The sequence below is a fragment of the Monodon monoceros genome, unplaced genomic scaffold (assembly GCF_005190385.1).
Source record: "Monodon monoceros isolate NGI ecotype Baffin Bay Population unplaced genomic scaffold, NGI_Narwhal_1 Super_Scaffold_11, whole genome shotgun sequence".
NCBI lineage: Eukaryota > Metazoa > Chordata > Mammalia > Artiodactyla > Monodontidae > Monodon > Monodon monoceros.
Genome location: NW_021703767.1, coordinates 95,519,112 through 95,547,051, shown reverse-complemented (window position 1 = coordinate 95,547,051; position 27,940 = coordinate 95,519,112). Strand labels below are relative to the sequence as shown.

Below are 27,940 nucleotides of genomic sequence, written 5' to 3'. Positions count from 1 at the left end.
ATTTGTTTGGTTTATTTTTATAATTTCTATCTCTTTATTAATATTCTTATTTTGTTCATAAAATGTTTTCCTGATTTCTTTAGCTCTTTGTCCAGATTTTCCTTTAGCTTTTTGAGTATATTTTATACAGTTGTTTTGAATTTTTTGTCTAGCAAGTCCAATGTCTGCTTTTTCAACGGTGGTTTCTATCAATTTGATCTTTGGATGGATTATATTTTTCACTTTTTTTGTATGCCTTGTGATTTTTTTGTTGTTGAAAGTTAAGCATCTGGCAATTATAATGCGGTAACTCTGGAAATCAGATTTTCCTTCTTCCCCAGGGTTTGCTTTTTCTTTTTTTAAATTATTACTGCTGTAGGCTGTGGTAGTCCACATGCTTTGAGATTTTTCCACACTATTTTGCAAAGACTATTCCTTATTGTGTGTGGTCATGGATGTGTCTCTTCCTTTAGCTCATGTTCAGCTAATGTTTTGACAGATTTCCTTGAATGTCAGGAGTTAAAAAACAAGACAACAACAAAAACTCACAAAAAATTTTAAAAAGAAGCAGAAAAACAAAAAAATCCAACTACTTCTCACAGTCTCTGCATCTTGGCTGTATGTTAAAACACTCCTTCAAATACTACAGTAGGCTTTCTCTGATCCTAGGAATCAGCCCAAAGTGAAAACTTAAGGCCTTTTCAGGTCTTCCTGGGTATGCAGCTTGCCTGGGCATGTGTGTAGCTTTCTAAATTCCCCCTATAGACAGCTGCTTTTGAATGTCCTAATTTCCCAAAGAATCTCATCCTAACTCATCCTCCAGTTCTTAGACAATCTATTGGTTGTTTACACCTGTAATCTTTTTTTTTCTTCTTCTATTTTTTTGGCCGTGTGGTATGTGGGATCTTAGTTCCCTGACCAGGGATGAACCCACGCTCCCCGCAATGGAAGCGCGTTGTCTTAACCACTGGGCTGCCAGGAAAATTCCTATACCTGTAATCTTTTGTCCCAGGCATCTGTGAGTCTGTAGTCTACCTTGCATCTTTTACAAACAGTGCCCACTGCTTTTTCCAAGTTCCAAGTTAGGCAAATTGAAGATGAGAGTCTTGTGTCAATAGTTCAAGTATACCCCAGAGATGTCAGAATAGATGTATATGATGCTTTTCAAATAAAGTCTGCTCTGTTCCCTTGTTCAAGGGACAGAACTGGGAACTGGGCTGCTGCTGCTTCAAGATCAAGACTGCTGCTGCACTGGGGTGGGAAGGCGAAAGGGTGAATAAAAATGCCCCCAAACTTTCCTATCATTTTGAAGATGGCTTTTTCTTGATTGGGTATTTGTTTTGTTGCTATAAACCTTTGACTATTTTTCAGAGCATCAACAAAGTTGGTCCTGACATTTTCTTCTCTCTCTCCCTCTTTGGATGTTTCTGTGGAAACATATCAGTGTTTATCCAATATCAAACATATTGGAGTTTCCTAGTTTATCATTTGTCTTACCACTCTTTTATTTAGCCCCAGTCTTTTTATAACCTGATCTTGCAAGTGATATACCATCACTTCTGTCATGTGCTATTGCTCATTCAGACTCACCCTGGAACAATGTGGGAGGAACTACACAAGAGTGTGAATACCAGGAGGTGGGGATCACTGGGAGTCGTCTTAGAGATTGCTTACCACAGCATAGGACGAGAACTTTCCTCTAAAGTGATGTTGGTTGAAACCACAGCGTTTATTTTATTTATTTTTTCCCTTTTTTTTTGGCCATGCAGCTTGTGGGATCTTAGTTCCCCGACCAGGGATTGAACCCAGGACCCGGCAGTGAAAATTCAGAGTCCTAACCACTGAACTGATAGGGAATTCCCTACCACAGCATTTTAGACATTAAGTTAGAACTTTAGTTTGGAAAGCATTAAGAGAAGGTGTTTAGCTCAGATAACAATGATTACTGTTTGCCCTGGCCTGACACTGATACTCTACTAGATATTGGACTTAGGGGAATGAGTCAGACACAGCTTCTGCCTTTGAGGAACTCCCAGACAGCTGAACAGATAATTTGAAAGCAGCATGACTCAGTCCTATACAGAGGGCTAGGGGAACCTGAGGGGTAGACTTCGCTCACCCTGGAGGGTGAGGGATGTTCCTGTTCCAAATGACACCTGGATGGAACTTAGAGAGATGTGAGCTGTGGCTGTGCTGGAAGGCATTCTAGGTAGAAGGATCTGCATGAGGATAAGTTGGAGGCTAGTAATGAATGCAATATTATTCTTGCTGAGAAAACAATCCACATGGTTAAATTAGAAACTAGACAGCATAGTATGGGTAATTTATGTTTTGATAAAAGCATGCACAAGGTCTTATGGGACCCTTCAGAACTTCATAGGAAGAGGTAGGAAAGTCCTGTCATAGGAGGTTCTTGGGCTAATTTTGGGTGACTGCAAAGTAGCTGGGTGGAGAGGTCACTTCTTGCAGAATGAAGGTGTAAAGCATAGGGGACCAGAAAGTGTGGTGTTCTGCTACAAGGAACGTCCAAGGAGTTCATTATGATTGGTGTGGACATAGCGTGGGGTAGGGAGCTGCACAGTGGAGGGGATTTCACTTAATTGAAATGTAAGGGTTGTTGAGGGCTTGAACTATGTTCTGAAGGTAAAGAGGACTGCTGGTGAGGTAGTCACGTAATTATCAGGAGGGTCACATAGTGTATAGGGACTTGAGTACTCTTCGTAGACCCTTATAATAATGAATATTTAAAATTTTTAAAAATATTTTATTTTATGTATTTATTTTTTGGCTATGCTGTGTGGCTTGCGGGATCTTAGTTCCCAGACCAGGGATTGAACCCGTGCCCCACTGCAGTGCAAGTGTGGAGTCCTAATCACTGGACCACCAGGGAATTCTCCCAAAACATTTTAAATTAAAAAATTAAACATTTTTTTCTCATCATAAAATCAACTCATGTTCATTATGGAAAATTGGAAAATGCCTAAAGAATAAAAGAGAGTAAAACCCCTCAATCTCACTACTCCAAGGAACGCTTGTTAATATTTCAGTGTATATTTTCCAAATATATTTATATTTAATAACTAGCCTCCAACTGTACAGGTATTTTGAAATAAAATTTAGCCATTTCCATTTTGAAATTAATATTTATAACGCTATCATCTAGTTCTTAGTTGAACACTTAATTGAAATGTAAATTGAAAAAGTTAATTGAACACTTTCATAATAATTATTTTATTTTTTGTAGGTAACTAATACTAAATTTTATTTTTTAAAATTTTATTGAAGTATAGTTGATTTACAGTGTTGTGTTAGTTTCTGCTGTATAGCAAAGTGACTCAGTTAATTTGTGTTGTATTTTAGATTCCATGTATAAGTGATATCATCATCATAATTTTTTAGATAGACTTTTAGAAGCTGGATCAAAGAATATGCATATTTTATTCTATTTGATATATATTGCTGAATTACTTTTGAAACGGGATTTATCAGTTGTGTTATTGGTGTTTGGTGATGTTCATTCTTTGTGTTAGTTATTTTTATTGAATCACTTTTAAATAGCATTAATGAGAGCCTGTGAGAGCCCCCCAGTGGCCAAGCTAATTTCTGCAAAAACATTATCAGTTGATTAAAAAGGAACTGTATCTAGTTGTTAAATCTTAATGGCAAAAAGAGGGGAGTGGCTAGAAATATCTTAGCTGTTTTAAAGGCCTTATCCTATAGTTAGAGAAGAGGTGCAGTTTGCTTTCCTTTCAAATTCTTGTTCATCAGACTACGAAATGTTTTGAATTTCACTGCTGTGTAATATGAAGGTTAAGATTATGTTAATTTCAGGGCTTCCCTGGTGGTGCAGTGGTTAAGAATCCGCCTGCCAATGCAGGGGACACGGGTTTGAGCCCCAGTCTGGGAAGATCCCATATGTCGTGGAGCAACTACTTAGCACCACAACTACTAAGCCTGTGATCTAGAGCCCGTGAGCCACAACTACTGAACCTGAGTGCCACAACTACTGAAGTCGCACCCCTAGAGCCTGTGCTCCACAACAAGAGAAGCCGCCACAATGAGAAGCTCGTGCACCTTAACAAAGAGTGGTCCCCCTCTCTGCAACTAGAGAAAAGCCCGTGAGCAGCGATGAAGACCCAATGCAGCGAAAAATAAAATAAATAATAAAAAAAATTAAAGAAAGATTATGTACTTTCAAACAGGTTTAATACCAACTGATTATTTTTTGGTGTTAAAGCTAATATTTATTGAGTACTTACTATGTGTTAGTGCTCCAAGCATTTTACATGTAGCAATGCATTTAATTCTCATGGCTATTATGAAATAATTACTATTTTAAATACCATTTTACTGGCAGGAAATAGAATATTAGTTTCTAACCAGAGTTACTTATCAAAAAGGTTAAATAACTTGCCCAAGGCCACACAGCTAGTAAGTATTGGAGCCAAGATTCCAACCAGGGCCCTTAACCTCCCTGCTCTAACGTCTCCCTGGGACTTTGGTGTCCAAGAATGTTCCCATTCAGAATAATTTCATAAAATAGGATCTTTATTTATGTAAGAAACAAACAACAAAAACTATTAGTAAGATTGAGGCATAAGCTTCTCTTCTAGCCATTTTTTAAATTGGAACAGTATAGTATTGATAACATAATCTATGACTTTATATTATATATTAAATGAGTAATGACACATGATAGTTTTGATCACTTTATAGTTCATACATTTTCAGTAAAAGACAAAGTTTGACAAATTGCTCTGTACTTTGTTGCCTTAGGTAGCTAAATGCAAACACCTGCTCTTTTTTTTTTTTTTTTTTTGCAGTACGCAGGCCTCTCACTGTTGTGGCCTCTCCCATTGCAGAGCGCAGGCTCAGCGGCCATGGCTCACGGGCCCAGCTGCTCCGCGGCATGTGGGATCTTCCCAGACCGGGGCATGAACCCGTGTCCCCTGCATCAGCAGGCGGACTCTGAACCACTGCACCACCAGGGAAGTCCCCTGCTCTTAATTTCTAAGCAAATTTAATAGTGTGGCTTTCTAGTTAATTTTCTTATTTTCCATTTCCATACTTCCATACTTTATTACTATTATATTTTAGTAAGTGTGATCCCCAGTTAGAGCTAAAACTAAGGACTTTTACTGCTCTTCAGGAAGTATGATCTCATTGGTTGAATTAGACGTGATTTCATCCAATGTATTCTGAAACTTCTGGTAGAGAAGCAGATAAATAGAATTGGCTGTTAGAAAGCAGAAGAGAGAAAACATTTTGGAAAGGACTCAAGCCTTATACTCCAGGTACAAGCTTTTCATTATTTTGCTTTATCTCCAAGTGGACAAAGGGGAAATTTGGAATAAAATGGCTTCTGAAGGAACAGTATTTTAATTGCACCACAAAGGCCAAGAAGTGGGACCCTGAAAATGCAAATTTTTCCTTAGTTGAATTTGAAATTCTAGATGGAAGTAATTTGTGAAGGTGCTGCTCTTCTCTTGATGGAGAAACCTTGACTGAGGCCAGCATCTCTCGGTAATCGAGATTTTCCTGCTTGAGACCTGAGTAGCACACATCCCCTCCTCCTACTGGAGAGAGCTCCACTTTAGGCCTTCACTCTGCCTCTTGCCCACTCCCTAGACCAGTTATAATCCCCATCTCCTGATTTCTTCTGCGCTGTCTTCAGATTCCCATCTGTCATGGACTGCATATTTGTGTCCTACCAAAATTCATATGTTGAAACCTAATCTCCAATGTGATGATGTTTGGAGTTGGGGTCTTTGGGATGTGATTAAGTCATGAGGATGGAGCCTTCATTAATGGGATTAGTGCCCTTATAAAAAGAGACCCCAGAGAACTCCCTTGTGCCTTCCACCTTGAGAGGACACAGTGAGAAGACTGCTATCGGTGAACCAGGAGGAGGACTCTCACCAGACACGAATCTGCTAGTTGGTGTCCTGATCTTGGATTTATATAAGTTTCATGTGTATGACATCATATTTCTATTTCTGTATACCCTACAGCATGCTCCCCACCAAAAATTTAGTTTCTATCCATCACTATACAGTTGATTCCCTTTACCTATTTTGCCTTCCTTCTGCTTCTTCCCCTCTGATAATCACTACTCTATTCTCTACATGTTTGTTTTTGTTTGGTTTGTTCATTTATTTTGTTTGTTTGTTATATTCCACATATGAGGGAAATAATACAGTATTTGTCTCTCTGTCTGACGTATTTCACTTAGCATAATACCCTCAAAGTCCATTCATGTTGTCACAAATGGCAAGATGTCATCTTCTTTTATGGCTGAGTAGTATTTCACTGTATATATACCACATCTTTATCCATTCACCTGCTGATGGACACTTAGGTTGTTTCCATATCTTAGTTATTGTAAATGGCATTTCATTTTTTAAAGCTTATGTCTGATACATTATTTTACACTATGAATTGGTACTACAGTGTTTCTAAAAATGTGTGTGTATGTGGAATTTTTGCATTACCAAATAGCAAAATCCACCAGAGAAATTTCTCCTTTTAAAAAGGGGTCTTATTAAAAGTATTTTTAAATGAATAATCTCACTTAAGTAATTTCATATATGTCCTATGTTTTCATGTTTGGTTTCCTAAAGAGGTACATTTTAATATATGAGGAAAGCTTTCACAAATAAGTGTACATTCCACTTGGATCTAATGATCACACATTTGGAATTTGCGGTTAATCATGTTTCCTTACGAGTCATAGGCTCCTTTACACAGAAAATGTTTTTACCAGCTATGCAATGATAAAAGACAACCACTAGTAGGCGCCGCGAGCCCACTCCTTTGGCCCAAGCTTTGCTTTCAATGTGGGCTTTCGATGCTTGTCAACAAATACATTTGCCAGTACGATATGCATTTGTACTCTAACTGAATCACACTTAGTTTGATTAACTACTTTTAGGTATAAATGGTAGAAGAAAAGTTAACCAGGCTGCTTCCTTTGTTCAGTACACATCTGGGGTTTAGGGCACTGACCATCTCTTTAATCCTCCCCTTTAAATATCTTCGAATAAGTTGAGGAACTTATGCTCAGACCATAGGAAAGACCCTTACATTTTTCATAACGGATAGAATATTGGACTTAGGGTCAGAAGACCGGGAATCAGATTTCAGCTATACCTTACCAGTTCTGTTACATACTATAGAAATGTGAAGAGATGGCATGGCAAAATTTTCTGGGAGAAAATTAACTGGAGAAACCTCCATCTGGGAGGTCTGGGGATCCATTGTTCTCACTTATCTGGGGTGACTGGACCCTGAGAGACTGCTTCTCACAACTAAAAGGGTACCTGGGACTGTGGTAGACCCGGAATGTCAGTTTATTAAGTTATGCTATGTAGGACGGCAGATTCTAATGAAGAGGGGGGCCTGGGGAGTAGAGTCACAGCCAAAGAGTGCAGATGATTTTAGGAAAAGTACCTTGGCCAAGAGAGCTTGAGGGACTTCCCCACTTTACAGAGGGCCTTGCCAAAGGGACCGCATCCTCGGATTCTGCGGCCACCATGCCATTTCCATCTCCTGTGGATAGTGGAAGATTCTCACGGCCTCTCTCTGCCTCTTGGTTCCCAGTTCTCTATTCTTCCATGGCTGCCCAACTTTCTTTTCAAGGGACACACTCTTTATTTATGGCTAATTCGTTCAAGTAGGTTATATTTTGCTGGCCTCCCTTGAGTGGCCTTTTGTACATCTGCGCTGTGATCATTTAAACATTCATTTTAGGATTTTTTTCTCCCATTAATAGATAACAATAGCAATAACCTAATTAGTTTAGTTTTAGTCTTTATCAAAGGCAACTCATATTTCCAATCGATCAATATTGCCTGTGAATAATACTAAAAGTAGGTAACATCTATGAGTGCCCATCAGTGCCGGGCACTGTGCTATGTACTTCGTAAAAGTTATCTCACTTAATCCTCGCAATAAATGTATCGGGGCATCTGCTAGTCTCACTTTATAGATGAAAAACCTGAGAGTTGCACAGGATAAGGGACAGCTCAAGTAATCAAGTTGGAATATGAACTCAGGAAGTTCCATTCCAAGATCTTAACTTCACAACTCCGTCTACCAGTTAGAGCCTGAGTTCTGAAATCTGCCTTTACAGGTGTCTCTGTGTGTCTGTGAGAACTTTGGGTGATCTGGGCATTGTTGAATTATGATTGGTTGAATTTTTATTGTTAGAATGTCAAATGCTCATGGAGTCGCAAGAGTGCAGATTGCATAACTTCTTTTTTAATGAATTGATGTTGCTTGGGTTTTATGTTTTACTTCTTACAAAAGCTCTTTTTTATGTTATAAGGAAATATCTGAAAACATCCAGGTCAATAGACCCTGGTGATGAAATGCCCCAAACACAATGACTCACTCAAAAAAGGGACATATTCCTATAATATAGTATTTCCTACAAATCAAACTTGTATGATTTCAAGGAGAACACATAAGAGTGCAAAAGCAAGGGTTCTGAATTTTATATAAATATATGTGTATGTATGTATATATATATATATAAAATAATATTATATATATCATATATAATAGCAGCCCAGGTTCCCTGAGGCCTTACTTTGTACCAGACATTGTTTAAAGCTCGGTATGTATATTAACTCACATAATCATCAAGAAACCTATGAGTTAGGCACTATTTTAACCCTCATTTTACAAATGAGAAAACTGAGGCCCAGAGAAGTGAGGTAACTTGAATCCACAGCTAGGAAATGGTGGAGACAGGATTCGAGGCCAGGCAGCCTGCATTCTTACCCACTGTGCTCTCCTGGGTGATTATTGCAGCTTTTTAATTGACACTCTCTCATCTCTTACAGAGCCTTTTCTGTCTGTGCAGTTGATTCCTCTGGGGTCTCCTTGAGGCAAGTCTTCTCTAGAAGACATGGTGATTTGCCCAGCAGAGATCTGGGAAAGCTTAGTACCTGTGACTTACGATCTATATCTTAGAGTGTTGAGTAGGAAGTTTTTGCTTACTGAAATCCTTCTCATCTTTAAATCTCATGATTGTTGATAGAGGAATATAATAAGCCAAATGTATCAAAGGGACTTAAAACTGTTTAATGTAAATACAGCCCAAGGACAACTTCTCTACATGACAGAAAAGTACATATAATAGGTCTTACTTGAATGCATGGAGGGAAGGTGGCTTGATGATGTTGATGACGGTGATGGTGATGATGTTGATGACGGTGATGGTGATGATGTTGATGACAGCTTGCACTTGCAGAGCACTCACTCTAGGCGAGGCAGTGTTCTCAGTGGAGTGCAGATACTAACTTATCTACAGTGAGCAGGAGCTGTCAGCCTAGCTTTTAATGTCAAAAATGAGACACGAGGGCCTCCCTGGTGGCGCAGTGGTTGAGAGTCCGCCTGCCGATGCAGGGGACACGGGTTCGTGCCCTGGTCCGGGAAGATCCCACATGCCGCGGAGCGGCTGGGCCCGTGAGCCATGGCCGCTGAGCCTGCGCGTCCGCAGCCTGTGCTCCGCGGCGGGAGAGGCCACAACAGTGAGACGCCTGCGTACCGCAAAAAAAAAAAGAAAAAGAGAGAGACACGAGCCCTTTAGGAATTTTCAGAAAGTGACAATCAGGACAGGTTCCCAGGAATGGTTAGTGAGGTGGGATGCAGGCTACCCCTTCCTTGTTATGTGAACTTGGGCAACTTAGCCTCTCTCATGCTGTTTCTTCATGAGTATTATGTGTAAACAATCATTCCTACCATAAAGGGCTGCTAAGAGAATTAAATGAGATAATTTATAAAATATAAATGCATGCACATGGTACATGACAGCTGCATAAATGTGAGTTGCTATTGTTGTTGTTATCATTACTCTGGCCATGGCTTTTTGACCACTGGCAAAGGATCATTTTCTTTCTACCAGTAACTATGGTATGCTGAATGCTTCAAGTCTGTTTCTTAGGGCAATTCTCAGCTCATCAGTTACCATCCTGGGCTGACAATGGAATATTACTCAGCCATAAAAAGAAATGAAATTGAGTTATTTGTAGTGAGGTAGATGGACCTAGAGTCTGTCATACAGAGTGAAGTAAGTCCGAAAGAGAAAAACAAATACCGTATGCTAACACATATATATAGAATCTAAAAAAAAAAAAAAAAAAAAGGTACTAATGAACCTAGTGGCAGGGCAGGAATAAAGACATAGAGAATGGACTTGGGGGCGGGGAGGGGGAAGCTGGGGTGAAGTGAGAGTAGCATCGACACACACACACACACACACACACATATATATATATATATATATATAGCTAGTGGGAAGCAGCCGCATAGCACAGGGAGATCAGCTCCGTGCTTTGGGAAACCTAGAGGGGTGGGATAGGGAGGGCGGAGGGAGGCTAAAGAGGGAGGGGATATGGGGATTTATGTATGCGTGTGGCTGATTCACTTTGTTGTACAACAGAAACTAACACAGTACTGTGAAGCAGTTATACTCCAATAAAGATGTATTAAAACACAAAAACAAAAAACATTCCTGGGCCAAGGAGGAACTGTACTGGGCGCTCTTGGGAGTACCACGGTCCTTGCTCTCAGCTGGGAAGGAATAGGGAGAAGCTGAGGAGGGATGGAGCGAGAGACCCAGAGATAGGATGAGAGAGGGGCAGCAAGAAGAGAAAGAATTCGCAGCAAAATAGAACTCGCGCCTGACGCAGGCTCTCTTGTCACTGTCCATTACTTGGACCTGGATCGAATTATTTTCTTTCGAAATTTTATTATTTCCAACACTAACCGTGCGACGCTCGCCGGCGGGGCGGCGGGATCACCCCCTCCCTAACTCTGCTTCCCTCTACATCCCACTCCTGACCCCGCCCGGCGATTGGTCTGCTGGACCCGGGGCCGTCGCGGATTGGAGCTCGCCGGCCGGGTCTGCGGGGTTTAAAGAGGGGGGCGGGGGCGCGCTGCCCAGCCGCGCTGCTGTCCTCGCCGCGCGCCCGTCGTGCAGCTGGGCTCGCTGCGTCTCGTGGCTTCCCGCCTCCTCCAGCATCCCGCATTTCGCCGTCGCAGGCCAGCGGCTCGCCAGCGCGGGAGAAGGAGGACCGGGGCAGGCGCCGTCGAGCCCGGGCGCGGGCACAGCTAGTGAGGGGCGAGGCGCAGGGACTCCAGGGCGGCCACGATGGTGGCCACATTCCTGCAGATAGTGGGTTTCGTCACGAGCTTCGTGGGTTGGATCGGCATCATCGTCACCACGTCCACCAATGACTGGGTGGTGACCTGCGGCTACACTATCCCCACCTGCCGCAAGCTGGACGAGTTGGGCTCCAAGGGGCTGTGGGCCGACTGCGTCCTGGCCACGGGGCTGTACCACTGCAAGCCCCTGGTGGACATCCTCATCCTGCCGGGTAAGGACCCTGCCTTGCAAGTGGCTGTCCTAAATAAACCCTTTCCTTCCGGGCAGACGGGGGAGGGGAGAATTAGGCAGCGTTCACAGAATCATCTGGGGGCTTGAAGACTTTGGGGCATCTTTTGACACCTTCAGTCCTACTTTGTTGAGGAGGAATTAGGTATCCCTGAACTTAACCTCTCTCAGCCTCAGTTTTCTTATCTGGAATTTGGGATGACAGTGGTGGCCACTGGCCGAGTCACCCTGAGAAGGTAATGAACTGAGACATAGACACATAGTTGGAACTCCCTACGTATTAATTACCGTAGCCTCACCTGCCGCGTGCTCCCACTGTGGGTGGATCAGAAGTACTTCATCCCCTGGCCTCCTCCTTCAGGCGCCCTGCTTTCCCTGTTAGAATCCACCTGCAGAGGCTGGAGGAGGAAAGAGAGAAACAAAAGCATTCCAGCTATCCGAACAGGCTCAGGCTGAGTTTCCCAGTCCTTGTGGGACGGCCGAGGTGTCCTGGCCAAGTTAGGGCCCTCCTACCTGCGCCCAGTCGGTTCCCACAGGCCCCGGGGCCTGTCCCATTTCCCCTACCCCTTGCCCCCGCAGTGAACGGCGTCGGTCCTCGGGCCTGCCGAGATTCCCCTCCCAGTCTCCGCACCCTGGGGTCAGAGAGGGAAGAACGGGCGCCCCTGGGAGGGCCCACTCGCCTTGGGAAAAGGAGCAACTCCGCGGGTCGCCCCCTCCCCTACGGCTGTGCCTCAGAGTGGGGAGGGGAGGGAAGAGTTGCCTAGTTTCCACCTTCCCCGACGCCAGCCGGTGCCGAATCTTAACCTGCCGCCCCGTTGAAAAATTCTGGGCAAGTTTCAATTCAGATTTAAACCTCGAGCCAGTTGGATGATTGACAAGGTCTTCGGAGCCCCTTCAGGTTTTCTGCTCGGAATCTTGGCTTATCCCGGCCCAGGCCTAAGCACGGCTGTCTCGCTAGCCTTTGAGGATGGTGCGCCTTTAAAGGCCTATCCCGGTTTCCTTAACAAGTGGAGTAACTGGGCGGTAGGCCGGAGTAACTGGCCCCCAAGGCCGCCAGTCTGGGAGACTTTAGCTTTGGCCTTCTCCTGGATGAGCTTTTCTCTCCCGAAGACTGTCCCTCTTTAAGCCTCACCTCAAGTGCTTCCTATTTCCAGGTCCTTGTAGTCGGAATCTATCCGCCCTTCCTCCTTGCCACCCTGGTATTTGACCCCTATCCCCGTCAGTGCACGTTTTGACTTTTCTGTTCCTTGTTTGTGAGTCAAGTTCTCCTAGCACATTTTAAATTCCTCAAAGATATAGATAGCATCCTACCCTCCTTGCATCTTCCCCTGCACCTGGCACTGCCCCTGACACACAGCAGGTACGCACAGTGCGTGCCAGTCCTGCCCTCCATTTTGGACTTTCAGAATGACAGAGGTCTGGGGAACCCAGATGTGGACCCACCTTCAGTTAAAGCTGCCGTTGGTAGACCTGGATCAGACTCTGGGATGCAGTGCTCACAATCCGAGTGATTTGGGACAAGTTCGTAACCTCTATGAACCCCAGTTGTCTTCTCTTAAAAATTAAAATGAAACCAACCCCCTATCTTTCAGAGTTGTTTTGGGGATTAAATGAGATGAGAAATGTAAGCCTCCTTAGATGTAGTAGAGGCTCCATAAATGGTAGCTATATTTTTTATTAAAAGCCAGGCATGGTATTTTTAAGAATCTGACTTGAAGCATAAAATTACTCTCTGCTTCCTTCCTCCTGAAATTAAATTTGCTGAGCATTCAGTGACAAGTGGTTTATTTTTAGAGAACATAGACCATCCTACAGATGGAGTACACTTTAGGGAGGGCCTAATCCTTCCTGTGGTCCCCTCCCTCACACTGTAGGTGGGGACAGGGACAGATCTCAGTCTCCATCTTTAGATTCTCAAATGTGGCCTTGACACCTAGCATGTTCACAGACCGTGCCATGAATTTCAGAATCCGGGTGGCTAGCTGACTCTCCTTTATGTCAGCCCTGGTTCTCTGACCAGTCGCAGGGGCTTAGGGCTGAGGTCAGAGGTCTTGCCTCAGACCTCCTGTGGCTCCTATCTGGGGGTCTTCAAGTCAACAGATACTTGATTGATTTATTACCCTTAATTCAGAAGAAACTGAGTTGGGCAATTGTTGGGAACGTGCCCTTGTGGAGTCTGAATTCTGGCAAAACACAACTTGTTAAGAGGCAATCTTGCAGTTGGGTCTTGGTGCACGGGTAGGCTGGCCACATTTGGTGTGAGGGTCCTGCCACATGAGGCAGAAGCTGGGACTTGTTTTTGGGTTTGCCATTAACTCTGCTTCCCCCAGGTCATTAGCTCTACTTTCCTCTGAGTCAAGAGGGAGAGTTACAACTCCCCCACCCCCTTTTTTGAAGGAGGGAGAGTGTTTTAGTGAGAAACGATACATTTAAGTGTGTCATATTCTCCCAGCATCTTGTCAGATTTATTTTACATAAATATTGCACATATTATAATCTGTTTCTTAATAAAGTAGTTACCTGGCATTTTATTTGACAGTATAAAGTTCAGGTAGCTTTGCTCCACTCTTATCATTCAACTCGTTAATTCCTTCATTCATAATTGTATGTTTACATCATCTGTTGTGGGCACTGTGTTAACTCCATGAAGACCAAGGCAGGTGTCTGTCTTCTAGGAATCCATGGGGCTGGAGAGATGCCTTTATGGAAAATGGACCATTGTGGAAGCATGCCCAGGGCACAGTCGGGGAGGCAGGAGATGGAGGCTGACCATCTATAGGGACAGGATTCATGAGCAAGCAGTATCTGGGGAGATATCAAGAGAGGAAGCCTGAGTCTTAGCTTAGTCTAGTTAGGGCCACATACTGTTTATATACAATGTGAATTAAAAGCACATGATTTAGGGACAAAATCACCTAGTACACCTGGAGATAAAAGTACTGCCTTGACACAGAGTAAAATTAGGAATACCGGTAATAATAGCTGACCCTTTCTGCAGTACTTAGCATGCGCTAGGCACTGTTCTGAGCACTTCAGAAATTAACGAATTTAATCTTAGTTGAATTCCATTGGAGAGATGTAGGTACTATTATTATTTTTACTTTGTAGGTGAGGCGAGTGTCAAGACACTTGCCCAAGGTCACACAGGTAGAACATATCAACAGCAGGCTGGGATCAACACAGACCATCACAGAAGAATTCTTCAAAGATTTGAATTTTAATCTGAATTTTTCACAAGGTGAAGGAACAGTGTAATTGTACTCTCTTGGCCTCTTCATCTCGGAAGCTTGGATGAGTGGTCTAAACAAGGGATCCCCATTCAGTCTCTCCAGCCCCCAACCTTCCTTTTTTTTGTCACTGAGTCACGTTAAAAATTGAACATGCAAAGTGATCTTGGACAACATTTAACATATTATAAGTCCTGGAGTGGGACAAGAGGGAGGAAGAGGTAGATGGTGCTGGATTGCCGTGAGGCAGGATTGAGGATCCACGGGGACCCATGGCCTAACCCACCCTGTCTGCACTCTTGTTCCCAGGCTACGTGCAGGCTTGCCGAGCCCTGATGATCGCTGCCTCAGTCCTGGGTCTGCCGGCCATTCTCCTGCTGCTGACCGTTCTCCCCTGCATCCGAATGGGCCATGAGCCTGGCGTGGCCAAGTACAGGCGGGCCCAGCTGGCTGGCGTCATGCTCATTCTTGTGGGTAAGACAGCTTTCTGTAGAGCACCCCAACTCCCAGCGAACCTGAAGAATCTCGGGTCTTGCTGCTGCTTCATCGAGTTCAAGAGACGTGTGCAAGGAAGGCATGTGAATCCACTGGGGGAAAAGCCCCCCACAATGTGTATCCCTTTATGCTTCTTGGGCAGTTGATGCAGAGGGATAAGTAATGTCTGTGGGAATCACTGAACATAAAAGTAAGTTAAGGGACTTCCCTGGCTGTCCAGTGGTTAGGGCTCTGCACGTCCACTGCAGGGGGTGCAGGTTCGATCCCTGGTCCGGGAACTGAGATCCCACAGCCCGTTCGGCACTGCCAAGGAAAAAAAAAGTTAAAGAAAACAAACAAAAAGGATTTTGAGGGTATACCTAAGAGAGAGAACAGAAGACAGAAGAGAGTTACAGGGCAGCTCTCCACTCAGGCCTCATGATAGAATCCCTTTTTGGAAACACCTGTGTCCAGGTCCCACTGCAGGTCCATTGAGTCAGAATTTCTGGGCATTAGACCAGGCAAAGATATTTTTTGAAAGCTTCCCAGGTGACTCTTGAGTGCAACCAGGATTGAGAACTTCAGTTAACATATAAAGAAAGACCAGAGAAAGAGGAGGGCAAGATAAAAGTAAGATGCTGAGGGTGGTAGATCACCAGGTGATGATTCCATCTTTTATTCAGTAAGCATTCACTGAGCACCTGCTGAGTGCCGGGCAGTATGGTAGGCACTGGGGATATTGGAGAAAAGAAGGTAGTCTGTGCTTTGAGTGTACTTGGACATCTTGATGTACTTGGTATACTCGCTCATCTAAAAAAGGTACACAGGCTGTGCACACACATAGGAAGGCACCTGATCCAGATTGGAGGAGTTTTCCAGAGCAGAGGACCCTAGCGATGAATTTTGAGAGCTGGACAAAAGGTGATCAGGTCATGGATTGGAGAGAGGGACAGCTCAGGCCAAGGACACGACGTGTGCTTGTTCAGTGTTCCTGACTACACCTGCACACGGGGGTCTTGATTTAACAGCCTAGGGAGGGTCCTTCTAGCTCTACTCTCTGACATGCATTTTAAGAACAGCAGCTCTTGTTGCCAAGTGTCCCGAGACATTGGTTTGGATATGAGTTAGATATAAATCATGTTCTCCTGGGACAGGAAATTCCCATCCCCAAACTGGTATCAGACCATGTGTTTGAGAGGGAAAGGTAAGGAGCCAGGGTTCTGTGTGGATCAGTGCCAGTTAGTGATGGTCACCCACAGTGACACCGGTGAGGTGAGGAGACATGAGGCATAGGGGTAAGGTTTCCCTTGATTGCAAAGGGTTGGAGGTTTTTAGAGGCTTGTGAAGCCACGGAGAATTCAGAGGAAGGGCTTGCGTGTGCGTGTGCGTGTGTGTGCGTGTGTGTGTGTGCGTGTGTGTGTGTGTGTTAGTAGGAGTGAAAAGACCAGAAAACCTCTGTAATTTCCAGAGAAGAATTTGGGCATGGACATTTTGGTTCCCGCCACAAAGAATTTGTGTGGGAGTGCCACACGGAACACAAAATCAGCGTCATGTGCTTCATTCAACTCACAGGGTCCTTCCTTGTAGTGCTTTTCGATGGCCAGATCTTTGCACCTGAACTCCCTTTCCAGTATGTTGACAAAAGCTCTACAATTAAACTGGTTTGCAGAATCCAGGTGAAACCCTTCTCATCCTAGATATTTGCGGTTGTTTGTAACTTTCCTCACATTCTTACAGAAGCCCCAGAAGGCTTTCTCTTTAGCTCTGAGGATCCCAAAACCAAAGGATGGGTCCATTGTGTTGAGTGTTCATCTTTAGAAATCCTAGCCTTCCATATGAGAGTCACAGAATATCCACAAGTAAGAGAATACATGAGAAAACCCCAAACCCAAACCCTGTAGAAAATAAAGATATAAAAGCAAAGTCACAGAGACAAATTGGCATTTAAAAAACCCCTGAAAACAACTTAATTGTCCAGTTGAATATAATGATTATTAAAAAATAACAACCCGTCGTTTGAAACTTCCTAGACGAATTAAATACTGTTTTTCTTCATCTTTTTCAAGTGGGTTGGTGGATGCAGACAGAGTCATAGAGAGGAGAGTGAGAGGGGTGGGCAGGTATGGGTGTGAGCTCCTCAGTCCTTGTTTGCTGCCCAGAGGGAGACGATGGAGGGGGCATTGAGTGATCTGACACCCCTTCCCCCAGGGAGGCTGCCCCTTGCCCTCTTGTAGCCTTGTATCTCCAGTGGTACTTGCGTCCTCTTTGATGGCTACTGTCCGGATTTGTTTCTCAGTGGGTCGCGGCTTGCCTTTGGGTTGGATGTTGTTTAGACTGGAACAAGCTCCGTTGCTTGCTAGATCTGGAAATGTAAAGCTCATTGTCTCAAGTGTGGCACCTGCTGGCCTCCCCTAGGTCTTCTCGGCAGGGAGACCGTGTGCCTTGTTTCCCCTGCTGGGCAGTGGGTGGGAGGAACAAGAGAGAGTGAAACCTCCCTTTGTGTGGCTCAGGATGGGCTTCTGTCCTAGGGGTCACCAGAGGTGCTCCAGTTGAGGTGTGGTCCCCTTCCAACGGGGGCCAGGCACACTGGGGTGTGGGAGCCTGGGAACCGGAAACAGTGTCAAAGCTAATCTTGGGATGAAAACTGTAAGCATTTTTAATGAAAATCAGTTCTTCCTGACTCTGAAAATCTTTATTTTTCAGAAAGCTTAAAAAAAAATTATGTCTGTGGTACAACAGCTTATCTTCTCAGGAGTCTGAGTTCAGCGTTGTGAGGATTTGGTTCCTGCTGTGGGGGAAGGAATGGGAGCCTGAAGCTGCCGACTTCTCAAGCTAGATAAGTAGTTCAAGGCGCAGTGGGCGCCTCAGATCCAGGATGGAGCAGAGGCAAATCTAATTCTAACCTATGGCTTTTCAGGAACCCCCGCTGAGGCAGGAGGTATCTATGCCCTGAGATGCTTCATCTTATCATGTGGAGTCAGATCAACTGTACTAAATCTTGGACCTACCGCTTTCTAGCTGTGTGAATGGGGCCAGTCACTTAATGTCTCTGAGGCTTTATATAAAATGGGGACAATACTGCCTACTTCTGAGGTTGGTAAGAATAGTGAAATGACGTACGCAAGTTATTTAGCATGCATGGTGTCTGGCGCCTAGTAGGTGCTCAACAACTGGTTGCTACCTTATAGATGTTGTTGTTTAGAGGAAATAGAGAGCTAACCTAGAAGGTAACTGGGTATTCCTTCCATCCCATCTAATTTCTGCAGGGTCATCTCCACACGTGAAACTGGTAAGGAGAGATGACGAGCTGTTCCTGGAAACACCAGGTCACATCCTGGTCTAATGGAAATATTTTCTTTGCTTACTTTGTAAAAACCAGAGTGTAGGGATCAATAGTTTGAGTTTTGGTCTTATTCCATTATGAAGAGTCATGATAAGCTACCCAACTGAAAATGCTCAAGCTTAGTTCTGATTCAGTCTAATTCTCACCTCACTATAAGTTACAAAGTCCTTGATTTGGGTGTGTCTTGGGGAGATGGGGTAGGGAATGGAAGGAAAGGAAATGTATTTTCCTTCCTAAGTGGAATCCTTCGTCTTCTCTCCTCCTTTTAAAAAGTATGGCCTCAGGAATCCAATATTTGTATTGGAAAAAAGTTTTCAACTTGGAACTTATAGGCTAATAATGAAAGTGCCGTAAAATAAAGGGTATATGCAAATGTGGGAAAAATTGAGCTTGTCACACACAGGGAATCGGATGTCCTAGGGGGATTGGGAATCCTTGGGTGTGAAATAAACAGTGATGCCCTTAATCCCGGAGTACTGAGATAATAGAAAAAGTCTTCTTTCGAGCTCATTAACTTTACACAAAGTTCCTAATCTAAGTCAAATTTCATGTGGGTAGAAGAAAGGATGTAGCATCTTAGTATGGTTGTGGCTTAAAATGACCTTATTAGTAAAATTGGAGGAATTAACTGCTTTATGAGGTCTTTCCTGTCTCTAACTTCAGTGTTTTTTAAAAACTTAACAAATAACCACGAAGCTGGCTTTTAAAAAAGGTTGTAGGAAAAAAGAGATAACGATGTGTGGAATAGAAATAAAGGGAAAGAAGTGCTGAAAGCAGGCCAGGAAAATAATGTACTCAGATATTCCATTGACTTGATGATTGTTGTAAATATTAGATCTTCATAAAAGTCATTGCATAGAGGCCTGTGTCCTTTGGCAGCTGTTTTCTTAAGTCAAAATTTAGACAGTGACAAATGAAAAAAGGAAAGACAAAACATTTTGTGGTTTCAAATTATAAGGAAACAACAAATACATATGCCTCCAACCAACAGCTGGTTAGAAATCTGATTACTTGTTGTCTTGAGTTAACTGGCTTCTTTGTGAAAAGCTTAAGTGAATTGCTAGTTAGATCATATGAGATAATAGCATCAATTGCGGAAGATGGCGTTCGGTGCACTGTAAAATGTTAAATGGAAGGGGATTTTAAAAAAAGGTGTTGTGGAAAATTTGAAGCATACGCAAAAGTAGAGGCTAGTGTAATGAACCCAAACTCATTCCCAATAATGATCAACTCACCTTCAATCTGCTTCGTCTCTGTACGTCTACTTTTCTCCCAGTCCCCAGATTTTTTTGAAGCAAATCTCAGATATCAGATCAAGGAAGATTTTTTCTAGTATTACTAATGTAAGTCAGAGTAATTTAAGTTATTTTAATGAAAATATTGCTTTGTGCTGGAAATGATGCCTTTAAAAGTTGTTTCAATGCTTAGTACTGAAAGTGACGAAGCCTGAAAACAGAGGTGCTCATTGGAGGAAGGAAGAAATGTCAGGGTCTGCTGCTCTTCTGTCCTTCTGGGCTTCTTTGTCTGTCTGTCCTTCTCTCTCTCTAAGCTGTTACCTCCAAAGCCAAACACACCTGTACCAATTTTATTTAACTTCATCACATTTATTTAACTCCATGTATTACCCTGTGTCATCTAATCCCTAAATAGATGAAAAGCTACACTTACATTTCATTTTTGCTCTTAAACTGCATTCCCAAATATTTTCTGTGCTTTGCTACATCAAGATCATTGCTAACTTTTAATAAGGGTATTTCCTATCAACTAAAGAACTGATTGTATTAAATTATTTGAAATTTATCCAAAAGGGCAAACAATTTTATTCTATGAGGAGCAAGGAATTCTGCTTGTGAAAGGACCAAGTCCAGATGAATCTATATCTACACAGTGAAGCTTTCTTCTCCCCTTCTCCTTCTTTTGTTTTTTCAGATGAAGATATCCCTAATTTTCACTTTCTAGTCCCCCACAAGTGGCAGAATTTTTTTCCTCTTGTGCAGTTAACTATTGCAACTTCTGAAGTTAGAAGAAGAGGAACAAATTGAAAAATCTAAGTGTTAAAATTCCCGTTGTCCTGGGCTTCCCTGGTGGCGCAGTGGTTGGGAGTCCGCCTGCTGATGCAGGGGACACGGGTTCATGCCCCGGTCTGGGAAGATCCCACATGCTGCGGAGCGGCTGGGCCCGTGAGCCATGGCCGCTGAGCCTGCGCGTCCGGAGCCTGTGCTCCGCAGCGGGACAGGCCACGACAGTGAGAGGCCCGCGTACCGCAAATTAAAAAAAAAAAAAAAAAAATCCCCCTGTCCTATTTTTAGAGACTTAATTTAAAAATAAATTCTGATGACATAAAAAGAAATGAAGATTCCCTTTATCTTCCTTCAATGTTCTTTACCTTATGGGTAACTGTGACTTTTTAAGAAAAACATTTTCTTTATTTTCCCCAAATATGGAGAGCATCATTACAAACTCTTTGTATGTGTGTGTGTGTCTGCAAATAGCAATAATTCTAGCAGGCCTCCTATGTCTTTAAGAAAGCCAAAAATTACTGCCAGTTCTATTAATGTGTCACATCTTTCGGTTGAGTATGATATGACTTGCATTTTTAACTTTACTGATTAAAACTAGTAAATCAGTAAATCTTCTTTCCCTTCAAACCATGCTGAAATTGAGTAAACTCCTTTTTTAGTTTTTAAACATTCTTCGTTGTGAGTTCAGTTGAAGGTCACAGTGAACCTCTCATTCCCTTTATGTTGTGTGGCAGTCTGTCATCTTCTAGTGGTTTTTGATGTGGTCCATCTTTGAGAGCCACAGGAATTCCACCCAGGGTTCAATTATCTACTAGGAAATAAAGAGCCTGCTGGTGCTCATTTGCTTTGTTTTGCATGGATTGTAAAAGAAGGGAATCTTTAATGAGGTAAATCATGAGCTTGTAGCTTTGAGTGTGTTAAAGTCACATTAAAGTTTTATAATTTTGGAAGTCAGTTTTGGTGTGGATGAGATGGAGAATAGACTGGAAATGAATCTACCTCTCATCTCTCCATCTGTCTGTCCATCCATCCACCCATTCACTCACCCAGTCCTATAAGTTCATTATTTAAATGTTCAGACATTTTAATGATTTTTCCTTTTTCTGGTGAATTATATAGGAATAAAATCTAACTAAATCTCTAAAACATTCAAAATCAAGAGTGGTAATTACTTTTGAATAGCGAGCCTGATTCTTTCCCTACATGAAGATAACCTAGCTTTATTACTTTGCTTAGGAAAAGGGAAAGAATTCAGTGAAATTAGAGGCAAACTTTAAATCTTATTCTATAAAATCTAAACCAACCTGCAAGTTAAGTGAAGTTTAAATGAAATGTGGAGAATGCTTTTGTTTGTGTGTGTGTGTGTGTGGTATATATGAATACAAAGTAATTGAAAAACATAAAACTTAATTTGAACCATAACCTGTTTTGAATCCAGTTAATAGTTTATAGGAAAGATCAATTGGATTGAACCAAATCAACTGGGAATCAAATCTTTTTTTTTTTCCCTATGGAATTCGGCTTTTCCCTCCCCACCTTTCCCTCTAATCAAGCTTGGGTGTTTGGAAGCCCTTGCTAGGTTGCTGTTTTTGCCCATATCAGAACGAATGCCCCTTTTTGGCATCTAGGGGTGTGTAGCTGGATTGTGTCTTGATATGAAGAATCTAGAGCAATTCTTTCTGGCTCAAACACTCTAGAAAAAGCTTGTGCCCCTTTCATGATAGAGAAAAGGCTTTTCTCTGTGCCTCACTGAGAGTATAACTATGACAATAGCCAAGCAGTTCTCCAAGAGTGCCAGATTTGGAATCTGTGGCCAGAGGAAGAGAAAGAAAAAAATTGTATCTTAAGTATTCAAAGCCCTGCATTGGAAAGGGAAGGTTCCATCAACCAAATCAACTGGTGTTCTTGAGAATACTCTATTCACAGAAGGAAAATACATCTTCTTATGATATCGCATATAAAACTATTACAGAAGCTGGCATGATGGTGCTTTACTCTTTAAGTGAAGCTATTAACATATGGACAGATTTTAGCTTCTTAGATAATCTATCAATATATAAACTGCTTAAATATATGAATAGTTCACAGTTAACGGAATGAATTTAGGCTGTTAGAAAGCCAGTTGGAGCAATTCAAAGCCCCCAAGTTCACTTTCTTACTTCTGACTTCCACTTGGGATCTATACTTTTTTAGGACATGAATCACATCTATTTATATATATCTATACACACCTTGTGGGGATGGGCTTAGTGTGTTGTCAACAAAACCCTATGTTACAATCTACACAAGTGCAATGAGATAGTCTAAAAGGTCTTTCAAAATGCGTAAGACTTAAATCTTTTCTTCAGTTTAGAACTAATGTACAGGGCTGTTAGATTTGAGTGCTATGTTAAAGAAAAATTACATTGTTTTCTCTGTGGGCATAGAAGTAAGTTAGAAAATTACTCTGTATGAGCAGAAAAAAGCTTGCTGAGTTGAAAGTGACAAGGGTACCCCTTGTAGCAAACAGTGCAATGCCCTGCCGTGAACGTATCAAAGGCTTTATGACTAACAATTAGAAACCTTATTATTATTATTACTTTTTGGTCTGTCAACTTTAATGTGCCATCCCAACCTACATCTTTAACTCAAATTTCTGTCCTGCTGTAGTTGTGAGAGATCAGATGATACCAAAAGAAGAATGGAGTTACTTTGTCTAGAGCGTTGTGTAGTACATTAGCCACTAGCTACATGTGTTCATTTAAATTTAAACTAATTAAAATTCAAAATTTGGTTTTCAGTCTCACTGCCCTCATAAGAAATGTTCAATAGCCCATGTAGCTTGTAGCTACCCTATTTGACAGTGCTAGTGTAGAGGTTTAAAATGTTTTTTCAAGTCTTTATAGGCTCCTGCCTGCCCTGTTTTGTTACTTTGCTTGGGAGGAGGGGAAGAACTAAATGATGTAGAGGTTATTTCTTATGGTGATGACATTTGTTGTGATGGGTCACAACCCTTGAATGGGTAACTTCTTTTACTCTGAGAACTGTTCATGTGTGTATGGAGATTTTGTGACTGTGAAGCAGCACAATACAAACTCAGACTCTTAGCCGATACTCCACTGAGGTCTGGCAGTATTCACCACAGCAAGAGAATTTTCATAGCTTCTTCCGGTCTTTGTACTATGAATTGACCAAACTGAAAGAATAGAGTGGAAATTGGAGTGGGCACTGTCTTGTTTCTCATTTTTGAATAGCTCAGGTCATCCAGTCATTCAACTGGTATACATTGAGCACATACTCTGTGCTTTGTACTGAGCTAAACTCTGACTTTACAAACATAAGACATGGGCCCTGCCTTCAAGGAACTCAGAACTTGGAATGGGAAGTAGACATGTAAAGAGATCATTATAATGCAATTAGGTAAGTGTAAGAGTAGAATTATAATTATAGGTATATAAAGTCAAGATATATAAATAAATACAAATACATATTTTTTGGACTTAAATGATTTATTTCTAGGTTTTTACATCAGAGTTCTTTTGTCTCCGCCACCTGTTGAAAAAATTAGGACCTAGCAGTTTGGTACAAGCTTTTGATCAGCTTATTCCATAGATTCAAACGTTTAGGCTCAGGTTGCCCCTGTGGGAGCAGAGCTGAGTGTATTGAGTTTTTGGAGTTGGTTGGAAGCCAGAGGGGGTGTGTATGTGGAGTGAAGGGGAGCCTGCCCGCTGCTGGTGTGTGATGGGGATGCCCAGTCACAGCCCTCTCCATGTCTCCCCAGCTCTCTGTGCCATTGTCGCCACCATCTGGTTTCCTGTGTGCGCCCACCGTGAGACCACCATCGTGAGCTTTGGCTACTCCCTGTACGCGGGCTGGATCGGTGCTGTGCTGTGCCTTGTGGGTGGCTGTGTCATCGTCTGCTGCGCCGGAGATGCCCAGTCGTTTGGTGAAAACCGTTTCTACTACTCTTCGGGCTCCAGTTCCCCCACTCATGCCAAGAGCGCCCATGTATAAGAGAGCTACCAGCCTGCCCATGGAGGTGCTATAGATGCTGGGCCCATGGCCCTAGGTTTGCTTGCCACAGTGAGGGGGTGGGAAGCCCACTCCTCTGCCAGGATCCAAAGCCAACGGTCTAGAAAAGCATCCTGTCTGGCATTTTGTAGTCTTAACACCCCCTCTCCTTTTGTTGCCTTAAGAGAAATCTTTAGCTCAGATGCCACACATTTTTTCCATGGTTTTGCCCACTATTAGCTCTTTTCTGGGCATTCCTTTGTCATATATATATATATATATATATATATATATATATATATATATACACACACACACACACATATATATGGGAAAAAATTTCCCTCTCTCTTTAACTTTTAAATATCTTGCAAACATTGCTGAGTTGGGTGTGGGGAGAGAAATAAAAGACACTTTCAAACTGTTACAGATGACAATGGGAGCCTCATAAACATGCCTCTCTGTTCCTCCCTCCTCTCTCAGCTCCAAGGTCACTTAGTTATAACCAATAGAAAAAGACAGAATTGGGAACATGGGGTGGGGAAGGGAGGGGAATTGTGGAACTTTCCCTCCATGGGAAAGTTTCCTTTTTGTAAGTTGAGGGCAAGGGGTGGAGATATTTTTTAGTTTGTGATTTTACATTTATCTGTACATACTTTTTCAAGATTGCTCATTTTTATAACCATGGTTTTCCTGAAATTCTCAATTCATCAGTATGAAGGAAATGAACCAGATAGACTTTAATGATACCATAAATAACCGTACAAGTGAGTATAACTCGAACTGACATTCCACAAAACATTTTTGATTTCCAGGTTTGTATGATGTAGTTTTGAATCCTACACCTGCATGTGCTTCCATTTAACACATTTTAGAAGCTTTTCCCCATTTCTCTCTATTTTCATTCTGTTAGCTGCCTTGAAGCAATATTGTTTAACATAAATTGTACTGTTGAATTTGGCTTTATGGGTGCAAACACTGATGGTGTATCAGTATCTGGACCCCAAACTCTCCAAACATTGATGGTGCATTTTATTCTTTAAATGAAATCTGTGCAATAAAATAACGGACTGTCTGCAAAACTGGCCTTTAATATTCTGTTGTATCCAGAGGTATTCATCCATCAACTGAAAAATTTTTCATTAATCTCTGCTAGTAATTTATAGGGAACCTGGTCAGGGATTCAAGAACCAGTCATTCTGCACTGCCATGAATAATTGAAAAGTTATATTTTATTCACTGTATCGTGGTGGTAATGTGTGGTAGTAAAAATGTAACCTAGATGCTCTCTAGGTCTCTTAAGTGGGGATGTTATGGCTTCTTTAAGTCATATATAAATAGGCAGCCATCAGATATCAAGTGCCAAGTATCACACAGTTAAACTCCTTTATCTCCATTGAGTGCTTAGTAAAGGAATTGGCTAGGTATAAAGGGAACTATAAAACGATCCCATTTTATTGGATCTTTAGGTCATAATATCTAAATGTATTTCGTTCAAACATATGAATGTATATATTTGGTAATTTTGAACAAAGACAAATACATTGAATTGATTTATGTGTGTTTTCTATACCAGAAACTCTGTCAAGTTACAAGTCTGCTGTAAAAAACAGATTACAGTCTATTTTGGCCGTATTTTTCCAAAAATACTAATTTCATTAGCTGATAGTATAATGATTGGCAAACATTTCCTCTTTGGAAATATCCACTTGGGCTATTCATTTTTGTAGAGATCTGTGTACATCAGATTATAACCTGGTGGAAACTATTTCTAAATTACCTATGGAGAAAAGATAATCTTCTTGTTGACCAAAATATTTGCTTAGTTATGATACAGTCTTTTTTTTTTTTTTTTTTGTGGTACGCGGGCCTCTCACTGTTGTGGCCTCTCCTGTTGCGGAGCACAGGCTCCGGACGCACAGGCCCAGCGGCCATGGCTCACGGGCCCAGCCGCATGTGGGATCTTCGCGGACCAGGGCACGAACCCATGTCCCCTGCGTCGGCAGGCGGACTCTCAACCACTGCGCCACCAGGGAAGCCCTATGATACAGTCTTGTAAGGACACAAGTGGTGTGATTATATTGGAGGACGCTCCCTACCTCATGAAAACTTGCCAGGGAGTAATGATTGGGAACATGGATAGAGCAGGAGGCTCTCAGGGGGGTGGACAAGGAAGGCCCTTGTCCCCCTTGTCACAACCACCGGCTTGAATCAGAAGTGTCCTCTTATGGATGCATGCGCTCACTGACCCACACCCCTCCCTGAGACTGCTGCTTGCTTTCTCTCGTGAGGGGGTATGCTTTAGGAGCCCCACTTTTCCCTACAGCAGGAGAAGAGATACCCCAGTCTCTCCAAGGTGACCGTTGCCCGCCTAGTCAGGGAATCCCATATTGTAGGTCATAACTCCGGCATTGGGTTTTATTATCAGTGTGAGGGAGGGAGGGAGGGGTATAGCTGTTCCTCCAGAACAGCACTGTCCAGTAGAAATGTAATATGAGCCACGTGTGTAATTTAAAATTTTCTAGGGGCCACATTAAAAAGCTAAAAGTAAAGCAAAATTAATTCTAATATATTCTATTTTAATCCAATGCCTCAAAAATATTATCATTTCATTATGTAATCCATTATTATTATTATTATCTGTGGCTGTGCCACACGGCTGGTGGGATCTTAGTTCCCCGACAAGGGATTGAACCGGGCCCTTGGCAGTGTGAGAGCACGGAGTCCTAACTACTGGACCACCAGGGGATTCCCTGTAATCAATTATTAATGGGATATCTTATGCTCTTCTTTTTGTATTAAGTCTTGGATTCCAGTGTGGCTTTTACACTTATAGCACTTCTCCATTTGTCCCGGCCATCCTGCAAGTGCTAATTATGACTAATGGCTATTGGATTGGACAGCACAGCTAGAGAACAGCAGTTCTCCCTTAGCAACAAAAGGGGATTCAGTCTTGATGATTTTAGCTGCCTTCATTAGAGCTCCGTTAGAACCTGGCACATATAGTAATTGTCACTCAGGGGAAGACAGTGACCCCTGTTCACAGGTAAAAAGGCAGACCCAAAGAGCTCTACCTGAATAACAGGGAAAAGGGAAGTCCTGCTCCTGAGACCTGTTTGTGCCAGGAGCTTCACACACTCAATCCTTCCCTGTTGTATAGATGAGGAAAAGAACATGTAGAGAGTTTAAGTTATTTGTCAAGGTCAGATCGCCCCTGTAGAGCACTAAAGTTGGATTCAAGTCTAGCTCTAAAGCCCTTGTTCTTCAAGATAAGGATCACTACAGGAGGTCAGGTAAATTGCACTCACCTTGGACACCGACTCAATAGATATGGGTTGTTTCCCAAGAAGCTGCATTTTTATTGTGCATCCCCAGTGATTCTGAAGAGGTGGTTCCCACGCCACACTTTGTTAAACAGTGAAGGGAAGGACCTGTTCCTCATGCCTTTTTGTAGTGCAGCTAATCCCATCCTTCATCCCTCTTAGATGGTCCTCGGAGGCAAGAT

General features: G+C 42.5%; 1 protein-coding gene across 1 annotated transcript; it reads left to right on the top strand.

The window, feature by feature from the left end:
* Positions 1 to 10,928: 10,928 nt before the first annotated feature.
* CLDN11 (claudin 11) lies at positions 10,929 to 25,517 on the top strand. Its single transcript, XM_029213638.1, has 3 exons — positions 10,929 to 11,363; positions 14,917 to 15,081; positions 24,206 to 25,517. Exons 1-3 carry the CDS (start codon positions 11,138 to 11,140, stop codon positions 24,436 to 24,438), a joined length of 624 nt encoding a protein of 207 aa, XP_029069471.1. The 5' UTR covers positions 10,929 to 11,137; the 3' UTR covers positions 24,439 to 25,517.
* Positions 25,518 to 27,940: the final 2,423 nt, after the last annotated feature.

Coding starts and splice junctions, on each gene's coding strand:
- CLDN11 (XM_029213638.1), top strand. CDS start 11,138: ATGGTGGCCACATTCCTGCAGATAGTGGGTTTCGTCACGAGCTTCGTG. Junction 11,364..14,916: donor GGACATCCTCATCCTGCCGG/GTAAGGACCCTG, acceptor TCTTGTTCCCAG/GCTACGTGCAGGCTTGCCGA. Junction 15,082..24,205: donor CGTCATGCTCATTCTTGTGG/GTAAGACAGCTT, acceptor ATGTCTCCCCAG/CTCTCTGTGCCATTGTCGCC.